General features: G+C 53.5%; 1 protein-coding gene across 2 annotated transcripts in view; it reads left to right on the forward strand.

The window, feature by feature from the left end:
- Positions 1-5343: 5343 nt before the first annotated feature.
- MSI1 (musashi RNA binding protein 1) overlaps positions 5344-21734 on the forward strand; it is a 25984-nt gene continuing 9593 nt past the window's right edge. The window contains exons 1-8 of one of the 2 annotated variants that reach the window (XM_017872129.1): positions 5344-5430; positions 5530-5614; positions 8883-8924; positions 10496-10588; positions 14579-14627; positions 15762-15844; positions 16661-16778; positions 19974-20054. In XM_017872129.1, the coding sequence (XP_017727618.1) occupies positions 5402-5430; positions 5530-5614; positions 8883-8924; positions 10496-10588; positions 14579-14627; positions 15762-15844; positions 16661-16778; positions 19974-20054 (580 nt within the window). In that variant the 5' untranslated portion in view covers positions 5344-5401. Of the gene's footprint in view, positions 5431-5529; positions 5615-8882; positions 8925-9815; positions 9891-10495; positions 10589-14578; positions 14628-15761; positions 15845-16660; positions 16779-19973; positions 20055-21734 lie in introns of those variants that run through there. The other variant, XM_017872130.1, reaches the window with a different exon arrangement.

The raw sequence follows: 21734 nt of genomic DNA on the forward strand, positions 1-21734 counted from the left end.
ACCCAGGCTGGAGTGAGTGGTGCGATCTTGGCTCACTTTAACCTCCGTCTCCCAAGTTCAACCAATTCTCCTGCCTCAGCCTCCCGAGTAGCTGGGATGACAGGCATGCGCCACCATGCCAGGCTAATTTTTGTATTTTCTGTAGAGACGGGGTTTCACTATGTTGGCCAGATGGTCTTGAACTCCTGACCTTGTGATCCACCTACCTTGGCCTCCCAAAGTGCTGGGATTACAGGCAAGAGTCACCGCACCCGGCCAATATTGCATTTTCAAAGAATGAGAACACTGAAATACTCTGCACACTAAAACCATATGGACTATAATTTAATCTTTAATTTTGTTGTTGTCATTCTCAAAGGCCCTTCAATAGATCTTAAAGCTGTGTTTCTCCAAGAGTGGCCCTGGAAAACCCTCAGCTCTCAGCCTCCTCATCTGATAGAGGTGTTTGTTCAAAAACTGCCATTTTATGAGCCCCCATCTACCCTGAGTCCACTTGACCTACAGTTTTAGAGCAGTGAAAGTCGAAATATGAAAGTTGATTATCATTGCACTTAAGAGATGCAGACATTCTGCTTAAATGAGTTTTGTATCATAGAGTAGACTCATTTACCTCATCTCCTTCAAGTCTTTGCCAAAACATCACCCTCCCCATGAGAATGTTGTTGATTTAAAATTGCATCTCAGGTTCACACCTGTAATCCCAACACTTTCAAGGGCAGAGGTGGGCAGATAACCTGAGGTCAGGCGTTCAAGACCAGCCTGGCCAACACGGCGAAACCCCATCTCTACTAAAAATACAAAAAATTAGTCAGGAGTGGTGGTGGATGCCTGTAATCCCAGTTACTGGGGAGGCTGAGGCAGGAGAATTGCTTGAATCCAAGAGGCAGAGATTGCAGTGAGCCAAGATCACACCACTGCACTCCAGCCTGGGCGACAAAGCAAGACTCCATCTCAAAAAACAAACAAACAAACAAACAAACAAATATATATATGTATTATATATATATATACACACACACATATGATTGCATTTCACCTTCTTCCCCATGGTACCCACCCTCCCTATCACCCTTCCTTCTCTGTGGCACTTACATCTAACTGAACACACCATTTATTTATCTATTGTTTATTCATTCACTCATTCATTCATTTACTTATATGACTCATCTCTAGAATGCAAGCTTTACAAAGGCAGCTGCTGGGACTACAGCACCTAGGACAATGTCTAGTACATAGAAGATGTTCAGTAAATACGTGCCAAGTTGCATAATATAATTTACCCACTGTCTTTCTCAAGAGGATTTTTTAAAAACTATAAAGCAAATTCTTCTTTTATTCTCTGAGTGATGTTCTGTATGTGTAGTACCAGAGAAAAAGAGCTGGAACCACATCCTCTAATCTCTTAATTCTGAAGTCTGGGCCAGTTGCTCTAAAGATCATTTTTCCTTAATACCACTGAGATCCTCAATTTACTGTGAGGATCATGCGTTTACAACTGCATTGTCCTGTGAGGGCTACCTCTAGAAGGACTTGTGGCCCCTACTGTGAACAAAACGGACTGAAGCTGCGCGACTGAGATAAACCTGCACTGAAAGAGAACTTGTCTAAGTCTAACCCATGTTACTGTGACACTAACAAGCTACTGACCAAAAGAGATAGACGCTTCCTCCTCGGAGATCCTGAATGAAGATGCTAATACATGGATCCTATCTCAAGCTACTTCTTACACAGCCTTGGCTGACTCTGAACAGATGCCCTTACCCATTTCCTTTTTTTTTTTTTTTTGATCCAAAATTTGTTTATTGAGATGGTTTCCCACTCATCTTGATTCTGAGTGCTTTGAGTGCTGCTTCCTCCTGAAGGAACATCCTTCTGTAGCCTTCCTTTCCCTCCTGTAGGCTGGCAGAGAACAGTGAAGCAGGCAACACACAAAACTACCGTTTGTGCATGGCTAAAGACCATGGTGATTTTATAGCATCCTGGGCATGTCACATCCATGAAGTAGGAATCAGGACTCTGCACCAGGCATTCTTCTTGTGTTTTCTCTTCTTTTCTGGAGAGAGATGACGGAGATCCGTTTTGAGGGGCACGTTCTCATTCTCATGGGTAGGTTGCCACTGCCGGAAAGGACCCATTTCCTATCCTTCAAGCTCATCTGCCCAGCAGCACCAGCACACAAACCAAAGTCCAGAACACTGGGAGATCCCTACTCCCTGCACCTCTCCAATGACCCTTTTTAAGTTCAGACCTAAGAAGAGTCAGCTCCCTAATACTGCAGAGGCTACCTGCTCACCCTCATCTGTGTCTCTCCTACGACACAAACTGGAATGTTTTTGTGTTGGAATGGTAAGAAATGCCTTGTGTGGGTTGCCCCCCAGTCCCCAGTCCAGGGGATGCTGAGAAACTGTGGGGCAGAGTAGGGGACACAAACAGGAAAAAGCAAGTTTGTTTCTAGTGTTATGCTCACAGGGTGGCAGGATATACCTGCTGAGCGTTCCCAGAAGGTCCCCAAGGAAACCATTACTGTAAGTCTCTCACTTTCTTCTCTGCATGGTGGTTGGGGTTGGGGGAGGGAAGGAGGGCTAACAAGAGGGGGATGGGCACCCTTCCAGGGGTCACAGTTATGATGCCCAGGAATAAAAGGTGTTGAATTCAGGATGGATGTGAAGGTGAACAGCAAAGGGCTTGTCAACAAGGGTTGTCACTGGATTACACGGGATGGATTAAGGTAGGGATGGGGGAAGGAGTAGAAGGTGAGTTGGGAGGGAGCAGCTTGTGTGGCACTGAGACCCCCAGCAGGAATGGGGAGAAGGGGTGTTGGCCGCCTAAGCTTCCTGCTTGGACCCTTTCTTGGCTGGTTTCAGTCAGGGAAGTGAGGGGTTCTAAGGCTTGAATATGGAAAGGTGGGGATATGGAGAGGTGGGGATATGGAGAGGTGGGGATATGGAGAGGTGGGGATATGGAGAGGTGGGGATATGGAGAGGTGGGGATAAGGAGAGGTGGGGATAAGGAGAGGTGGGGATAAGGAGAGGTGGGGATAAGGAGAGGTGGGGATATGGAGAGGTGGGGATAAGGAGAGGTGGGGATAAGGAGAGTGGCCCCGCAGCTCCCCTGGCAATCCAGAATACTTTCTCAGGGTTGTTCCCAGGCTGGAGGGAGGGAATTTTAGGGGTACCGTGGGGTGACTCCCAGGAGCCTTGGGTGCAAGTACTGGGGGATCCCAGAGACCCAGAAGATGGGGGTAGAAAGGAAGGTGTTTGCCTTCATGGGGAGTAGCCTCAAAATAAGAGGGACTGAGGGAAGCCATTCCAAATGCAGTGGGTAGGTAGTTTAGGCTCTTCCAATCGGATGGGGTGGAGCTTAGACCTCTGCAAAAGAAGGGGGTCTTTCGGAGGGGACGGTGCACAGCTAAGGCGTTGGGCTCCTAAACTGGAAACGGGAGGCTCTAAGAGGCACTGCCTTTTCCTCCAGCCTCAGGGTGGTGGGGGTAGTGAGCGTCTGAAACCGGGTTTTCCGAATCAGGACAGGAGTCTGGAGCTCACAAAACCGGCCAGGGAGGGAGAGAACCAGGGGAGACTCCTCACACCGGGGACTCGGGGTGACGGCAAACTGGGAACCCGGGCTTGGGGCGGGGGATTTTCTCAACAGACCACAGGGTCCACTAATGTGGACAGCAGGGATTTGGGGAAGCTAAGGGGGACTCTCACTTTGGACACCAAGGGCTGAGGACGGATTGGGGAAGCGGATACGGTTTCTACTGGGGTGCTGATGGAGGTTCCCCACTCGGGACGCGAGGCACTGAGAAGGTCCCCCAAACTGAATATGGGATCCTGGGAACGGAGAGAGGACTCTAAATTAGAGCCCTGGGGTGGGGGTGGGGGGCTCTAAATTAGGCTGGGAGGAAATTGGGGGCTCTGAGGGTGGCTTCTCGCTCCGACCGGGGAAATGGAGCGTATGGCGACTGGGGGACACTGGGGCTATCTCCCACCCGACCCGGGGAGATTGGGGTTCTCTTCAATTCTAGACAGCAGGGACCTGAGAGGGAAGACCGGGGAGGGTTCGGTTCTCGATCCGGTAATCCGAAGACTACCTTGAAGGCACCGGAAGCGCTTCATTCCGGAGGGCGTTCCCGCGCCCAGGCCCCCGTGCCGGGGGGGGGGGTGTGCGGGCCGCGCGCCTGGTCCCGACCCGCCACCGATTCGGGTCTCGCTCGGCCCGGGGACCCGGAGCCCCGCGGAGGGTGGGTCCGCGGCGCCGCCGCCTCCGGCGGGCGCCCGGGTCGCGCGGCGATGCGCGGGGCTTTATGCGGCGCAGGGCGCGGGGAGGAGCCGCCAGGTTCGGCCCCCGGCGGCCTCCCCTCGGCCGTCCCTCGCCGCTCCGCCCGACGGGGTTCGGTGGGAGGGGCAGCATGGCCTGTCCGTCCGGCCCCTTCGGCCGCGCCCTCTCATCTGCCCCGCGCCGAGCGCCCGCGCCGGCCGGGCCGCCGCCGCTCCGCTCCCGCCCCGCCCGCGCTCCCGATGGAGACTGACGCCCCCCCCACGGCCCGGCCTCGTCCTCCCCGTACTCTGCCTGCATCGACCCCTGGTTACTGGCCCGGCCCGGCCTGCCTGTCCCGGCTCCCGCCCCGCCCCGCCAACTATGGCCGTCCGGGTCGGGCCGGCCTCCCCGGGCCCGCCGCGCCCCCTGCGCCCTGGCGCCCGCGCTCACGCGGGGCCCTTGTGTGTCGTCTCCTCCTCCCGCAGCAAGATGTCATCGGGGGACTCAGTTTGGCAGACACTTACTGCAGGGTGAGCGAGCCGGGAGCGCGCCGCCGGTCCGCAGGCACCCTCGTGGACCCCCCGGTCGCCCCGGACCCGGACACCCCAGCCCAGCCCTGCGCCCTGCTGACCCCGGGCGCCCTCGCGCCCTCTTTCGCGCCCCGCCCGGAGACCCCGAGAGCGCCGGGCGATCCGCGAGCGCACCCGGCCCAGCGGGTGGAGGGGAGCAGATGAGGGGTTCAGGGGGTATCGGGGGGTGGGCTGGGCCCCCGGGACCCGCCGGCGGCAGCGCCAACTCCGCTCGCACCTGCGGCTCAAACTTTTGTGAGGCTGCTCCCGGAGCGGCGGGAACCCGGCCGGAGCCGTCCCCCCTCCAGCCCAGCTCGGCCCTCGGCTTCCCGGGGCCCCGGTGGGCGCCAGGAGGCTCAGCGGGAACGGGGCGAGGGCGGTGGGGGGGCGGCGACAGTGGAGAGCGCGCGGGCAGCTTGGCGCGGGGCGGCCGGGCCGCTCCGGGGTCACCGGGGCAAAGGACGGGGGAGGGGGGAAGGGCGCGGGGCCCGGGCTGGTCTGAAGGCGGGTGTGTGGTTACAGAAGGGCTGCGCGAATACTTCGGCCAGTTCGGGGAGGTGAAGGAGTGTCTGGTGATGCGGGACCCCCTGACCAAGAGATCCAGGTGAGCCCCTCACCCCCTCCTCCTGCTCCCGGCTCGCCCCCCTCCACCCGCCACTCACTGCCTTGTAACCATCTGCCTCTCCCTCACTACGGCGCGCAGGGGTTTCGGCTTCGTCACTTTCATGGACCAGGCGGGGGTGGATAAAGTGCTGGCGCAATCGCGGCACGAGCTCGACTCCAAAACAGTGAGTGGCCCTCGGGGCTTCGGGGGTCCTTTGGGAGAGGGAGGCTGCCGGAGGAGAGGGTCAGGACTCTCCCCAGGGGACAGCTGGACGGGGCCCGTGAGGAAGGAGGGAGTTTTTCTGAGTAAGAGGGCTGCCATGCTCTGAAACTTTGTCACTAGAGTTGGCGGGGAGAGGGAGGAGAAAAATCCCCGGCTTGCGATGAGATGCTACATCCCCCCTCCCCTAGTCCTGGTGAGGGGAGAGGCAGCCGCCACCCTCTGCCTAGAAGTACTAATCATGATGCCTCAGAGCAGAGATTGGGGTGGGGCTAGGTCCCTCCCCCAGCCCAAATTGGGTGAGTCAGGGTAGCAGTGACCCACCCGGTGGCTTCTGTGAACTCTAACTAGTATTTGGCTCAGCGACACCCCCTCTTCATCCAGACCAATGGCAAAGCATCCCTTGAAGCCCCCTCCCTTCCTCCTTCCCTCCTCCCCCGACTTTTGGTCAATGAGCTCCTTGCTTTGTGTGGAAGACAGGGACCTGCTTTGCCCACGGAGGGGATTTATGAGAAGGGCTCTAGCTTGCCTGGAAACGACCCTTTGGAAAACTAGATCGTAGGAGAAGCTGCTTGGTTGGCATTCAAACTCCTGGAACATTTTGCTGTTGTCCCACAGCTCCTTCGTGCCTTAGACCCTGCAGGGGGCGCTGGCTCCAGGGCAGATGGAAAAGGAGAAAAGTCAGAGGAGGGGGTTACCCCATCTGATGGGGTGTCTGTCTGCCAGGGTCAGGGATAGTGTGGATCTCTTCTCTCCATGCTCCCTGGCTGTCCCCCAGCCCTGGGCCTCTCTGCTTGGGTGCTTGGGTCAGTCCCTGGCTCCTGTTTACCTGCAACAATAGCTGCTTGTGCCCAAGAATTTGTCAAATTACCGCCTGTCCCCAGCTCCTGTTATCTCTGCCCAGTGGCTCCCGCTCCCGTTCGCAGTAATGAGCAAATGAGGCCAGGCCTCAACTTTGCCGGCTCTGAAAGGATCTTCTTGGCGCAGCCTGAGTGACCCAAGCCTGGAAATGGAGAGACAGTGGCCTATTGTTTTTGGTGATTATCTGCCATCAAGCTGCCTGTTCTGCTACCATCCCCTGTCCTCAGAATGCACTGATGGCTTCTGCAGTGCTGAGGAAGCTGAGATTTAGGGGCTGGGGGATGGAGGAGTGGAAGATTGATAAAGGGGAAGAGAATGAGGGAGGAAGGAGGGTGAGATGACTATCCTTAGGGGATGCGGCCGAAAAGAGCCAGGGCTTTGTCTGTGTTTGGCGTCCTCCAGCCTGGGAAAGGGGGTGGGAGGGAGGTTTACTGTGGGGAGTCTATTTTGAGTTCTGACTTTCACCTTTTATTTACTTGTTGGGTTTTATTTATGTTGCCAGCTGTGAGTCACAGTGGAGGTGGGGTGTGTCAGGGATGGGGTGTGCATGGGTCTGTGGGAACATGGCTTGGGTACCGTCTCCCCATCGGGGTCTGTGTAGGGGGACTGTGTGTGGTGCGCTGGTGGCTGGGGCGGCTGCTTCTGGGAGAAACAGAAGGATGGACATGTCCGTGGAGGTGTGGAATTGAAACTTCAGGCGGGAGAAATGAGCAGTTATGATTTTTCCCCGGAGCCCAGTGGGACTTGGCAGGAGAGGAGCCATTGCCCTAGTGTGGATTTTGGAGGTTCCATCTCTGTGGACAGATTCCAGTGGGGGAGCCTGTAGGAGGCTAGTTCCTGGTCTGTGCCATTCAGAGAGAAGCCAGAGCCAGCTGCCTAGAACGAGGCTGAGTTTTGAACACAAGGAACTTTGGGAAAAGATAGATCTTCCCTGCGATTGGCTGGTGAACTTATGAATGACGTCCACCCATGTGGGTGGCAAAAAGCTCTGGCCTGACCTGGCCCCGTAGGCCCTGCATGGATCACAGCGTCTCATGCCCTGTCTTTTGCTGTTTGTCATACAGCTATAGTACCCAGGAGTACACCCAGATGCATCTTGATTTTTCCCTCTAGTTGTTCACAGCCAAGGGCAAAGGTGGCCTGCTGGTAATAGCACCTTTGTTTGTGCAATGAAGGGCAGTTCACAAAGGGCCGCTTTCACCCGCGTTATCTCATCTGATTCCCCACAGCTGCCCCTGGGAAAAGCGGGTGTGATTGTCCCCACTTTGCAGATGAAGGAACTGAGGCTCAGAGAGTTCGAGTGCATTACCAAGAACTTGTCCATGGTCTCACAGGCTTGGCAAGAGGCCCAGAGTTTCTAAGTTCAAGTCCCATGCCCTTTCACGTCACCGAAGACTGCACTCTGCCTTGCCCCAAGCCCAGCTGCATTATCAGGGAGCTATTTGCTCACAGCCTCAAGGAGAGCTGTTTGATGTTGATAGTACCGGGAAAACAGAACTGAGCCTACTCCTGATGGTTATGAACTCTCATCTTGTGGCCTTTTGCAGACAGAGTATTCCCATTTGCAGGGTTTCCGAAGCATGAATTGCATACCTTACCCAGATAGGTCATCTGTGGGAAGTCAGTTACGCAAGGAAGGCCCTCGATTTACCTGATACTTGAAGGAATAAGATGGCTTACATTTTTTTGTTTTTGTTTTTGCTGTGAGCTAGACACCATGCCAAGAGCTTTGTATGCATTATCTCCAATAATCTGCTGATGACCCTTTGAGGTGGGTGTTATTATTTGCCCATTTTGCAGGTGAACTTGACCCTGACGTTCAAAGAGGGGAAATAACCTGTCCATGGTCTCACAGCTGGGCAGCAGTGCAAATGGGATTTGAAGGCAGCAGTGGGACGTTAGGGTCTAAATGCTTAACTGGCTGGGAGTGGTGGCTCATGCCTGTAATCCCAGCACTTTGGAAGGCTGAGGCGGGTGGCTCACCTGAGGTCAGGAGTTTGAAACCAGCCTGGCCAACATGGTGAAACCCCATCTCCACTAAAAATTCCAAAATTAGCTGGGTGTGGTGTTGCGCACCTGTAATCCCAGCTACTAGGGAGGCTGAGGCAGGAGAATCACTTGAACCTAGGATGCAGAAGTTGCAGTGAGCTGAGATCGTGCCACTGTACTCCAGCTTGGGTGACAGAGTGAGACTCTGTCTGAAAAAAATAAAAATAAATGCTTAACCACTATTCTCTCCTCCTAGAAGCTTTTGTGATTTCTGTCACCTTTGTGTCCTGGGAGGAGAGAGGTCCTGAGGGCTGAAGGCTGTGTGGTGACTCTTCTAAAAATGCGATAACCAAGACCCCTTCTACCTCTCCCTTTTCTTGTAGATTGACCCCAAGGTGGCCTTTCCTCGGCGAGCACAGCCCAAGGTAGGTGTGTCTATGTCTGGGAGGAACTCTCTTACTGCGGGCAATGCTGAGCAGTGATTTTCCCAGTATTTCCTGCTCTGGAAGATGCTTCTGGAACCTCTGCTTGGAGTGTTTGTGGAATGGGCTGGGCTGGGAAAAGGGAATTCTTGACGTCCTTGCCCTGTGGCCTGAAGACACTACACGTCTTTCCATGTGAGCTCTGGGGTGGACTGGAGAGGGGCTTGCGTGTGTTGGGAGAAAGGGGAGCTACTCAGAGGATTCATCGTCCTGTATTTGAAGCCAGTAGAGTTTAGAGCCAGAGTCTAATTCCAACATCATAGACCACAGCCTTGATGCCCAGGCCTCTGGAAGTGAAATACAGGACAGACTTAGACCCTAAGGCTGCCCTACATTCAGGCTAGGAAGCTACCCTTGGATCCCCCCAGTCACCCTTTGCAGAGGCAGAGGGGACCACGGACTCTGTCACCTGTTGTCTTTCAGTTTAGATGTCTATGGCTGCTTTCTTAATGCTCTCTTACCCTGCTGCTCTGGCGAGTTCTCCGGGTGAGAGGGGCAAGGTGTGCAGAAAATGGATTTCTGAGCAGTTGAGCGATACAACACTCAAAAAACTTTTGCTGCAGGGCAGGGGCCTAACAGTCTATTCCAGGCCTCAGGGCAACTAGTCAGGTCTTCCTTGGGAAGCAATTGAACATAAGAGGACAGGAGGAAAGACTGATTGCAGAACACGGGGTCAGGACCCCTGAGTTTACTGACTTCTCATGGGTCCTAGGACGAGGTCCCTCTCCAGGAGAGCTCACTTTCCTCCTTTGCCAGGTGGAACTAGAGCTCTTTAAGATTCCGGGCCAGTGAATTCCATCAAGGCCCCCAGCTCCTGCCAGGGCTGAAGGAGAGGAAGAGTTTTGGGAGACAGGAAAGGGGCATCTCTGGAAGGGTCCAGTAGAGGGCCTGAAAGCAATTATGGAGCAGGTATTCGAAGGAAGCCGCACCAGGGAGCACATGGTCGGAATTGGGTTAATTCCATTAAGCAGTTTGGTGACAGAAGGTGCTTTAGTGTTAGGATGGGGCTGGGAATTGCTGCGGATTAGCCATGCGCTCCTGGGGTAATTAGGACCATGTGTTCTTCCTAAAACAGGGCTGGGGCCACGGGGCTGCCAGAGGTTGTGTTGGGAGGAGGCTGATGAGGAAAATGTCGGCATTGAGTTCAGGGAGACTGTGATGGACCTTGGGGGTCTCCTAGGAGGGCCGGTGGGGTCTTAGAGTGAGGCTGTGGATCTGAGTCACCAGCCCGCCCCCTTCCCTGTGTTAGTCCTCAGGGAAGGCATTTTCTGGACATAGTCCCTAGGGAGGGAGGCAGGAAGGAGGCACACTCGAGCCAGCCAGGGTGTGGGTGCACAGCTGCCCATAACAGGCCTAGAGGCGGGGGTCCAAGAGGGAGCTTGGGGGGGCCTTTCAAGAGGCTGGGGCCACAGAGAGCTTGTCAGCTGGCATCCTGGCAGGGGGGCTCGAGCCCCTGCTGGTGGCGGTAGGCCACAGGACTCAGATGCCCACTTTCTCATTCCCTCCCCTAACAGATGGTGACTCGAACGAAGAAGATCTTTGTGGGGGGGCTGTCGGTGAACACCACGGTGGAGGACGTGAAGCAATATTTTGAGCAGTTTGGGAAGGTGGGTTTAAACTGGGGGCGCTCACTGCTGGGGCTGTGAACATGCTGTAGAATGGGGCACTAGCAAGCCGAATTCAGCCAGGTCATTCAATTCCTGCAGAAGATGAGAGCGGGGCTGGATCCTGCTGTGGGGGGAGACTGGGCCAATCCACCTTGCAGCCTCCTGGCTCATCTGTGATCCTCAGACTCAGGACATGCCTAGGGACAGAGAAGCCACACAGTAGCTGGCCCTGTTGTTGCCCTTCCACTGTATTTTTCTCTTATCTTCATTCTCACAAGGGAGGTAGTGCTCCCCGCAGCCCGTTCAATCAAGTCACCCCGTGGCCCCCTCGGAGTTTGCACCTGTCCAGGCCATGGGCTATTGAACCTTTCCCCACTCCTTCCGGGCGAGGATGATAAGGAGGCAATAAATATGACTCCCAATTGCACTCGGCACCCTATTTGCACAGGTGGGGAGCTTGGAGCAGGAGCTGGGGGGCTGCTGGTCCCCTGGGTATTGGGAGAAACTGATGAGAGCACCCCCCCCAATTCCTGATCAGGCCCGGAGGATTGACTGTGAGCTCTGAGGGGCATGGAGCTTTAATTTCTGGGCCTCTGAAGAGGTAGATGTTATGGTGACATCTGACAATAGGGTGTCCTCTGAAAGGTAGACAATGTGAACTTTGGGGTCCCATGGGGAGATGGCAGAGAGGGGCCTAGATTTGAAGTCTAGGAGGGAAAGAGGGTTGTTTTGCTTGGGGCCGGGGTCCCCGGTCTTTCTTCTTTTAGGTGAGACAGGCGAGAGGCTGGGTCTCTACTTTCCCATCAAGACACTTCGAGTCACCCCCAGGCAAGCGAAGGGGGACATGGCCTGGGAAATGGGCCTGGGATTGTGTGTGTGTGGCGGGGAGGTGTCCCCTGGCCAGCTGAGGCTGGTGGTGTGGGGGACCAGAGGCCTTGGCTTTCGTGCCTCGGTGGGCACCTGGGTCCGGGATGGAGGGCAGGTCGGGCGGGCCTGGGCCCCAGAGGGTAGGGCGCTCCTGGGAAGCAGCAGGCCCGGCTCGGCTGCGGCGGGGTGTCTTTGTGTCTGAGCGCCGAGCATTAGAGCTCGCACTAATCTGATCCAGCAGCTGTGATTGGAGGCCGCCTGCCCCCGGGGCCGGCGTTGCCATGGCAACCGGGCCCCAGGAGAAGCCGTCAGCGGCCGCGTCTTTTGTTCGGGCCTAAATCGGCGTTGGCATGTGAAACCGGCCCGGGGAGGCCAGGGGGAGCCGGAGAATAGGCTGCCAGGGAGCGAGGGGGACAGCCGGGAATGCCAAGGGCCCCGCGGCGGGGGGCCCCCCGCCCGGATCGAGGGGCCGCCGCCGAGGGGGGAACAATGGTCAGCCGCCATGGCTGCCACTCAGGCTTAGCGGCCGCCGAACTTGGCGGCTCGGCTCCCACTGGTCAGCAGGCCTCGGCCGCCTCCCCTCCCCCCGCCCGATCCCCCCTGCCCTCGGGTTCCCATGGAGACCAAAGCCTATTAAGGACACTGGGCCGAGAGCCTCCCTCCCCTCAGCTGGCCCCAGGAGGGGACACTGGTGGGGGTAACCTGGACCCCCAGCCATTTTCCTTGCCCCCTGCCCTGGCCTCAACCCCACTGTCCCACTAGGGGCCTCTCCAGCCAAGGCCCAGGTTGAAGGCTGTAGTGGGGCCAGGGATGGTGTCCTTCCTTGCAGGGTTGGGTGGAGGAAGACGGGAAAGGTTGTGGATTTGGTCTGAATCCATCTGTGGGTCAGGCAGGGAATCGGAGCTGTAGGATTAGGGGGGAGGGTGTGGCCGGTTCATTCATTCATTCATTGATTCATTCAAAAAATGATTGAGCCCCAGTCAAGGTGCTCAGTAGGATGGTGGTCATGGCCCTAAATGACACAGACGCTGTCCTCATGTAACCTTCAAGCCAGTAGTATCTGGCTGCTCTCTCTCCAGCTTTGCCATGCTCCCCCATGTAACTATGGGCAAGTCCCTCCCTTGTAAAGATAACAATAATAGCTGTTATTTATTAAGCACTTACTGTATCCTGGGTGCTGTGAGTTAAGAGTATTACATGCACTATCTCACAAAATCCTCCCATAGCCATGCTCGGTGGTGTGCACCTGTAGTCCCAGCTACCAAGGAGGGTGAGATGGGAGGATTGCTTGAGCCTAGGAGTTCAAGACTAGCCTGGGCAATATAGCGAGAACCCATTTCCAAAAAAAGTGTCTTTCATTTAACTTCAACCTGTAAGATAGACACTGTTATGCCTATTTCACAGATGAGGAGCCAAAGCCAGAGAGACATCAAGTCACCTGCCCAAGGTTACCCAACCAGCAAATGCAGGATCCGGGATTCCAACTCAGGCCCATCCTACCCAAAGCCTATGCTTTGATCACAATCCTTCTTTCTGGGTTTCTGTTTCTCATTGGTTAAGCAAGGGGTGGGGAAGATGTGCTGAACCTGAAATGACTGTCCCATTCAGGTGGTCTGGCTGATTTGGGATTGGGACTCAGAGTGGTCCATAGGGTGGGAGTGAGAGTGACACTCTGCTGCATGGGCCTCAGTGCAGGCAGCTCTTTGAGAAGAGAGATGTCATGAGATTCTCCAGGGATCTTGTTGCTCCTGGCTCAGTGGGGTCCTGGTTCTCCTAGCGGGAGTCAGAGGCCCACTGTAGCTTGATGGCTAAGGAGAGCTGGAGGATCACTGTAGTTCAGGGTCTTTAATGAGGCAGGGGAGGGCCTTTAGAAGCTGGATGATGGGGTTGGGCACAGTGGCTCACACCTGTAATCCCAACACTTTGGGAGGCTGAGGCGGGTGGATCACTTGAGGCCAGGAGTTCGAGACCAGCCTGGCCAACACGGTGAAACCCCATCTCTACTGAAATACAAAAATTAGCCGGGGTGGTGGCATGCACCTGTAATCCCAGCTACTCGGGAGGCTGAGGCAGGATAATTGCTTAAACCTGGGAGGCGGGGGCTGTAGTGAGCCGAGATCACGCGACAGAACTCCAGCCTGGATGATAGAGCGAGACTCTGTCTCCAAAAAGGAGAAGGTGGATGATGGGCCTGGAAGTAGAGGGAAGGAGAGTAGGGAAGAGGCTGGTTACCCATGGCTTGATGGCTTGAGAAAAGTTTTTTTTTTTTTCATCCTTTGGATGTCTGGTCATTTGGGGGAGGGTCAGGGCCTGGAGTAGGATTGGGTTGGGTATCAGAGGCAGCCCCTGATTTATACCAAAAGTGACTTAGACCTTAGCTAAGAAAGAGGGCAAGGAGGAGGCACCAGATGCAGGCAAAAGGAAGGTGGCACCAAGGCCTTTGGTGACCGTGTATCCAAGGGGTACCTAGAGGAAGTAATGAGAGTGGACTGGGGTCCAAGAGAGGATGGATGATGTAGACCCTCCTCCTTCCCCAGTCTCCTTCCCCTCCCCCAGTCAGTGGGAGGCAAAGCAGCCCAGGCCCTGAACTCTACTTGCTTTAATTACAGCCTCTAGCAAAAGGAAACCTCAATTAGAGGAAAAGATCTGTAGCCGGAGAGGGGAGTCCAGTCTGGTTGCTGTCCTCCTGGCCTTTTACAGAAGGGATGAGACTTTTGCTTCCCCATCTTGTCATTGTCCTGCCTCCCATATTTCCTTCTCTAGCATCTTCTCTGTGCGTCCCCAGCTTGGTCAAGGTCTTGCTGTGTGATCTTGGGCAGGCAACTTCACCTCTCTGAGCCTATTTTCTTATCAACACCATGGGGATCTTACCATGCAGAGAATGTTGGGAGGACGATGGAGCTTAATAAATGCAGGCTGGTCCATTGAGATGATGGTGATTGAAAAGGGGGTGCTATGGCATTCAGTGGGGTTGCAGAAGGAAAGTTGTCCCCTGGGCAGGAAAGAGGTTTAAGGTCAAGCCTGGAGTGGGCAAGAGGGCAGTGGGTTGCTGAGGCCCTGTTCCTTGGTGGTGGTGGGTTCTGCTGGTATCCGCTGGGTCTTCCATGGCAGGCTGTGTTTCAGGTGGATGACGCCATGCTGATGTTTGACAAAACCACCAACCGGCACCGAGGTGAGTGTGGCCCCCTCCCCCTTCCCAGGCTGGGCCCCGTGGTCAGCCAGGGGGCTGCAGGTCACAGCTGCCCTTTCATCTCGCCTCCTGACATCCTATCCCCCAGGATCTGCGTCCTCTCCCGGGCCTGGCCTTACAGAAGGCTTTTGTCCCGCCATTTCCTGTGCTAGAAACTTGCCGAATTGCAGACACACGAGAGGAACAGAGGAGTACCTCCCTAGCCCCTGCAACCCACTGAGCCTCCTACCCCCACCCTAGTGGTGTCTGCCTCTGCCCAGGCTTACCTTGTCCCTGGTAACCAGAGCTTAGGCCAGGCCGCCCAGGGTCAGGCTGACTCCACAGCCCCGGGCAGTCACCTCCTGCCCAGCCCCCAGCCCCCAGCCCCGTTGCCTCTGAACCTGTGAGAGTCTGGGCCACACCGTGTGTACCGCCTGGCTGTTTTCTCCCGAGGGCCTTACCTTCTGAGAAATCCCTTTCCAGCCCCTGGGGCACACTCAGGAGGAGACGGGGTTGTTTCTCCAGTTGTTTCAGGACTTTTAGTCCATTTTGGGAGTGGGGTATGTGCTGTGTGTGTGTGTGTGTGTGTGTGTGTGTTGTGTATTTGTATCTGTGCAAAAGGGGGTATCTGTGCCTAAATATCTGTGTATATCTGGTATGTCAGGGTAACTGCACGTGTAGAGCAGCCCTGAGAGTGTGTGTGATACGCAGGTATCTAGGTGTGTGCATGTGTGAATGTGTGTACGTCTATGTACATTTGTATGTTTGGACATGTACACCTTTGTGTAAGTTTAAATGAGTGTGCGCGTGTGTTCTTTCTCCCCTCTTTGGAAACACCTGAGGACAAGAAAAAGCATGTTGAGTGTATTCTCATCACAGCTCTACCACTTTCTAACTTGCTGTGTCACCTTGGGCAAGTTACTTCACTTATCTGAGCCTTATTTTCCTCATCTGTAATCTGGGACTTGAAACCCTGTCTCAGTGGGTGGTTGAGAGGATTCCAGGCTGTGAGCAGAGCCTTTCATTAACTCTCACTTGCCAGAGAGAGAGGAGCGGGGATATTGGTATGACCTGGGGTTGGGTTTTGACCCTGCGCTCTGGTTCTGACCTTGCCTTTATGCTTTGTCCAACCTCTAGGGTTCGGGTTTGTCACGTTTGAGAGTGAGGACATTGTGGAGAAAGTGTGTGAAATTCATTTTCATGAAATCAACAACAAAATGGTGAGTTGGGGCCGGGTGCAGTGGCTCACGCCCGTAAGCCCAGCACTTTGGGGAGGCTGAAGTGGGCAGATGACTTGAGGTCAGGGGTTCGAGGCTAGACTGGCCAACACAGTGAAACCCTGTCTCTAACAAAAATACAAAAATAAGCCAGGTGTGATCGTGCGCGCCTGTAATCCCAGCTACTCGGGAGGCTGAGGCAGGAGAATCGCTTGAACCCAGGAGGTGGAGGTTGCAGTGAGCTGAGATTGTGCCACTGCACTCCGGCTTGGGCAACAGAGTGAGTGAGACTCTGTCTCAAATAAAACAAAACAAAACAAAACAAAACAAAACAAAACAAAACAAAAGCAAAAACATGGTGAGTTGGGATTGGATGGAGCACAGGTACAGAGAAGACTGGGGCTCCTTGGGGGGCCTGCCAGGGAAGCTTTGAAGTTCTAAAGGGAGGCAGAGGGGCTCAGAGTGAGTGGAGGCAGAGCCAGTTCTCCCACCCCCTGAAAACCTAGACAGGAAGGCAGTGTCACACGGTAGTTACTCGGGCAGATGACTTCCCTTCTCTGAGCCTCAGTTTCCACATCTGTCAAATGGGAGTAGAAAAGCTCCTCCATCATAGTATTGGTGTAAGCATTCATTGAACGATTGCATGCAAAGCTGTTGACACACTCCCTAGCATATAGTGAGTGATCCATCAGTGGTAACCATGAAATTGTTTTCAGGTGGACAGTGAAATTAATAAAATTTAATAGAGACTTTCCAGGGAAGAAGAGGGCTAACGACGCTAGCTCTATGGGAAAGACTAACTGCCAGGTCTCATTGCAGGTGGAATGTAAGAAAGCTCAGCCAAAGGAGGTGATGTCGCCGACGGGCTCAGCCCGGGGGAGGTCTCGAGTCATGCCCTACGGAATGGACGCCTTCATGCTGGGCATCGGCATGCTGGGTATGCGCGAGCCTGCGCCTGCAGCTTCTTTCTGTCGGAACTGCTCCCAGGGCTAGCAGGGGCTGTGTGGGTGTTGCACCTCCTCTGTGGTCTGCCCTCCTCCTGTCTGAGTCATTGGGCAGGAGTAGGGACTAGGGATCTGTCTCATCTGGCAGTCCTACCCAAGGTGGGGTGGTTTGGTTGGGGGGTGCTGCCCTCTGGTGGTAGCCAGCAGAAAGGTCCAACCATATTAATTGGTCCTGTCAATCTGTCCGTTCTCTCTTCCGTCCATCCCTCCATCTGTCCTTTCCTCCATCCATTCATCCATCCAGTACACAGTTATTGAGCAACTCTATATGCCAGACATCATGCCAGGAATTGCAACAATGACTTTCCTTGGAGTTTTACAATCTGGCAGGGAAAAGAAGTAAGAAGATACATAGATTTCAGATGCAGAAGTGTAGGGTGCGGAGAGTGTGGTCACAGGGAACTTGACCACGACCTGGAGAAGTGGGAAAAGAAATTACATTTAAGTTGAGTCTGCGGGTGGAGTAGGAGCCATTGATGGGGAGGCTGGAGAGACGGGAAGGGGAAAAGTGTTCCAGGCCTTTGGAGGGGCAAAAGGAAGGCTGCCTGGTCTTATTCATTCAAGTGATATTTATTGAGCAACTTCTGAGAAGTGGAGCCTGCTCTCATGGGGCTTCCCTTCAAGTGGGAGACAGGAGTAAATAGGCACTGCCTCTACAGAGTGACTGGAGGCTGTGGGAGGCCCAAGGAGGCACCTAAACCCACCTGGAGGTTGGGGAGACTTCCTGGAGGAGGTGAAGGCTGCCATGAGCCTTGAAAGCTGAGCAGGAGTCAGCTGTGCTTTGGGTCCAAGACTGAGGATGGTAAATCTGAGTTTGGCCCCCAGGAAGCTCAGAGGCTCCCTGGGGAGATGAGATGTGTACACACAGAAAGAGAACAGTACAAGGGGGTCTTTATGCCAGGCCTGGGGGGAGGGGTGCACAGAGAGGTGCTCTGGGAATTCAGAGGAGGGGGCACAGCATGGGCTAGAGGGTCAGAAGTGGAAGAGGTGAGCAGCCTCCAAATAGGGCACAGTCTTCCTTGAAGTTTTCCTTTTTTCTTTAACATGTTATTTGTAAGTAATCCCAAACTCAGGAGCTGCAAAAATAAAACAGTACAAAGAACATCCGTATACTGTTATCAGATTCACCTGTTCTTAACATTTTGCCCCCATTTTGCTTGATCAGTTTTACTCTATGTGTAGATATGTGTGTGTGTGTGTGTTTGCAAATATGTATGTATACATATACACACACACACACTTGTAATTTTTCACTGAATCATTTGATGGTTAGTTACATGCATCGTGGCCCTTTACCCTTGGATGCTTCCTAAGATTAGGGATATTCTTTCATGTAACCACAGTGTAGTTATCAACTTCCTAAGTTTATAATTGATACAATATTTTTATCTAATCTACTTTCTATTTTCCAGTTGTATCAATTGACCCAATAATGCTCTTTCTTTGTTTGTTTGTTTTTGGTAGAGACAGAGTCTCACTATGTTGCCCAGGCTGGTCTCAAACTCCTGGCCTCAAGCAATCCTCTCGCCTCAGGCTCCCAAAGTGTTGTGGTGGTAGGCATGAGCCACTATGCCCAGCCAGACCCAGTAATGCTCTTTATAGAATACTTTTGTCCTTTAGAACAAGATCCAGGCTACAATCAGGTATTGTAGTTGGTTGTCCTGTCTCTTTCACCTTGTTTTATTTAGAACATTGAGAAAGTTTTCTTCTGAGGTGATTCATGAGCTGTTTTCACCCTTCATTTAAAAAGTGGAAAAAGGTCAGGCACCGTGGCTCATGCCTGTAATCCCAGTACTTTGGGAGGCTGAGGTAGGCGGATCACCTGAGGTCGGGAGTTCAATACCAGCCTGACCAACATGGAGAAACCCCATCTCTACTAAAAATACAAAATTAGCTGGAGGTGGTGGCGCATGCCTGTAATCCCAGCTGCTCGGGAGGCTGAGGCGGGAGAATCGCTTGAACCCAGGAGGCGTAGGTTGCCGTGAGCCGAGATGGCGCCATTGCACTCCAGCCTGGAGAACAAGAGCGAAACTCCATCTCAAAAAAAAAAAAAAAAAAAAAAGTGGAAAAAGAAAGAAAGAAATTATCTAACAAATAGTGAAATCGGTGGTTAAGAGGCTTGGAGCCAGTCAGATCTGAATTTGAATCTTAATTGCACCATTATTGCTAACTATTTGATTTTTCTTTGAGAAGACAGAAAATCAGCACTTAAAGAAATTATGGGTACTTTCTGGCCAGGTGTGGTGGCTCATGCTTGTAATTCCAGACCAAGGCAGGAGGATCACTTGAGGCTAGGAACTCGAGACCAGCCTGGGCAACATAGCAAGACCCCATCTCTACAAAAAAAATTTAAAAATTAGCCAGGCATAGTAGCACACACCTTGTAGTCGCAGCTACTGGGGAGGCTGAGATAGGAGAATCACTTGAGCTCAGAAGTTTGAGGCTGCAGTGACCTATGATTGCACCACTCTGCACTCCAGCCTGGGCAAAAGAACAAGATCCTGTCTCTAAAAAAGAAAAAAGAAAAAAAATCATGATATAAGTTCAGATAATGATCATCAGTACCAAGAAAAACCAAGGTAACGTGATAGAGATTGTAGCTGATGGGAAGGAGGAGGCCTATGGGAAGATGTTTCGGAGTCTTGTACAATGAAAGGGACTCAGGCATGCAGTCATCTGGAAAGAGAACTCCAGGCAAAGGCACCGGCATGTGCAAAGGCCCTGAGGTGGGAATGAGCTTGGCAAAGCTGAAAAACAGCAAGGAAGCCAGTGTGGCTGGAGCAGAGGGAGGGAGGGGCAGCGTGCAGGAGACGAGGACAGGAGGGAAGCAGGAGCCAGAGCTCAAAGAGCATTGGATTATTCTGAGCCAAACAGTGTCACCTTTCAGAGCCTCAGTTTTCTGTCTGTAAAATGGGGTGCCTAACAGTACCTACCTCTAAGGCAAGTTTAACGGGATAATAGTGTGCAGTGTGCTCAGCACAGGGCTTGGCATGAAGAAGGTATTTGGAGGGTACAGCTATTATTCATGATACAGGAAGGTGAGGGGACATGAGTGGCTCAGGTCCTTCTCCTTGAGCAGGATCCGCCCTGTGGATGAGACATCTGACACTGCCCCCTTACCCCATCAGGTTACCCAGGTTTCCAAGCCACAACCTACGCCAGCCGGAGTTATACAGGTCTCGCCCCTGGCTACACCTACCAGTTCCCCGGTAAGTCCTGCTTGGTAACCCTCTGCTGCCAGCATGCCCCTGGTTCCCGGGCAGTCTGACTTCTCAGGGTGGTGTCTGGGGGTGCATGGCTGGGGGTCTGCCTGCTGGAGGCTTGGAAGGAAGGGCATGTCTGAGGAAAGAGGGCCTCTCCCCACCCATCCCACCTCCAACCCCTCCCCAGAAGGTGGGGACAGGGGATCCCAGCGTGACCCTGCATGGCACCGTTTTCCCCCAGGCCGTCCTCTGCCTGCCTCCTGCCTGTCTCTCCTCCCCACCCAACTCCGGGGTTGCCACTTCCACCAGAGAAGGCATTGGGCTTGTAGTGGGCGCCTCTCCGAGGGCCATTGTTGATTGCATCATCACGGACACCTATAATGGCCAGGCTGTAGGCTGAACTCTTTCAAGTCCAGTCAAGGTATTATGCTGAGACCCTAAATGCTGAAAACCAATTGAAAAGCATTCTCATCACCACGCTCATTTGTAAGCCAACATAAAGATAACACTAGACCTGAAAGTAAATGTCAGGAAGCCCAGCAAAGTTCTGGACTTCCCCATGATGACTGTTCAATACAGTTTTCTTTGAAATAAGAAATACCAAACTTTTGCAAGGCTATATATTTATTTATTTATTTATTTACTTGGGGGTCTTATTTATTTGGAGGGCCCCTAAGCACTTACCTCCTCTGCCTCAGGGCTGTTCAGCTTGGAGAACTTTGTGTATGGGATGTTGCCTAATTCTCTCAATAACCTCATGGGGGAAGGATGCTTATCCTCATTTTAGAGATGAGGACATAGACTCAGAGAGGAAGAATGACAAACTAAGATGAGCCAACTAGGAAGTGGCAGAGCTGGGACTCGAACCCAAGCCTGACCTGTTCTACCTATTCTAGGGTCATCACTTTTCATCAAGCTGCCTTCCCCCCAACACACACAGACACACACACACACAGACACACACACACACACAGATACATACACACACACACACACACACACACACACACACACACGAGAAGAGGATTCTGGGAGATGTTTTTGGTAACAGTCAATTCTAAGCCTTTTAGAGACACCCGAGGCTGGACATGGTGACTCATGCCTGTAATCCCAGCACTTTGAGAGCCTGAGATGGGAGGATGGCTTGAGCCCATGAGTTTGAGATCAGCCTGGGCAACATAGTGAGGCCTTGTCTCTACAAAAAATTTAAAAGTTAGCCAGGCATGATGTTGTGCACCTGTGGTCCCAGCTACTAAGGAGGCTGAGGTGGAAGGATCGCTTGAGCCCAGGAGATTGAGTGTGTAGTGAGCTGTGTTCAGCCACTGCACTCCAGCCTGGGCAGCAGAGCGAGACCCTGTCTTTTTTTTTTTTTTTTTTTTTTTAAAGGGCCGGGCGTGGTGGCTCGTGCCTGTAATCCCAGCACATTGGGAGGCCGAGGCGAGTGGATCATGAGGTCAGGAGATTGAGACCATCCCGGTTAACACGGTGAAACCCCGTCTCTACTAAAAATACAAAAACTAGCCGGGCGAGGTGGCGGCACCTGTAGTCCCAGCTACTCAGGAGGCTGAGGCAGGAGAATGGCATAAACCCGGGAGGCGGAGCTTGCAGTGAGCAGAGATAGCGCCACTGTACTCCACCCTGGGCGACAGAGCAAGACTCCGTCTCAAAAAAAAAAAAAAAAAAAAA

This window comes from Rhinopithecus bieti, unplaced genomic scaffold (assembly GCF_001698545.2).
Source record: "Rhinopithecus bieti isolate Rb0 unplaced genomic scaffold, ASM169854v2 scaffold_6776, whole genome shotgun sequence".
In the NCBI taxonomy this organism is placed as follows: Eukaryota; Metazoa; Chordata; class Mammalia; order Primates; family Cercopithecidae; genus Rhinopithecus; species Rhinopithecus bieti.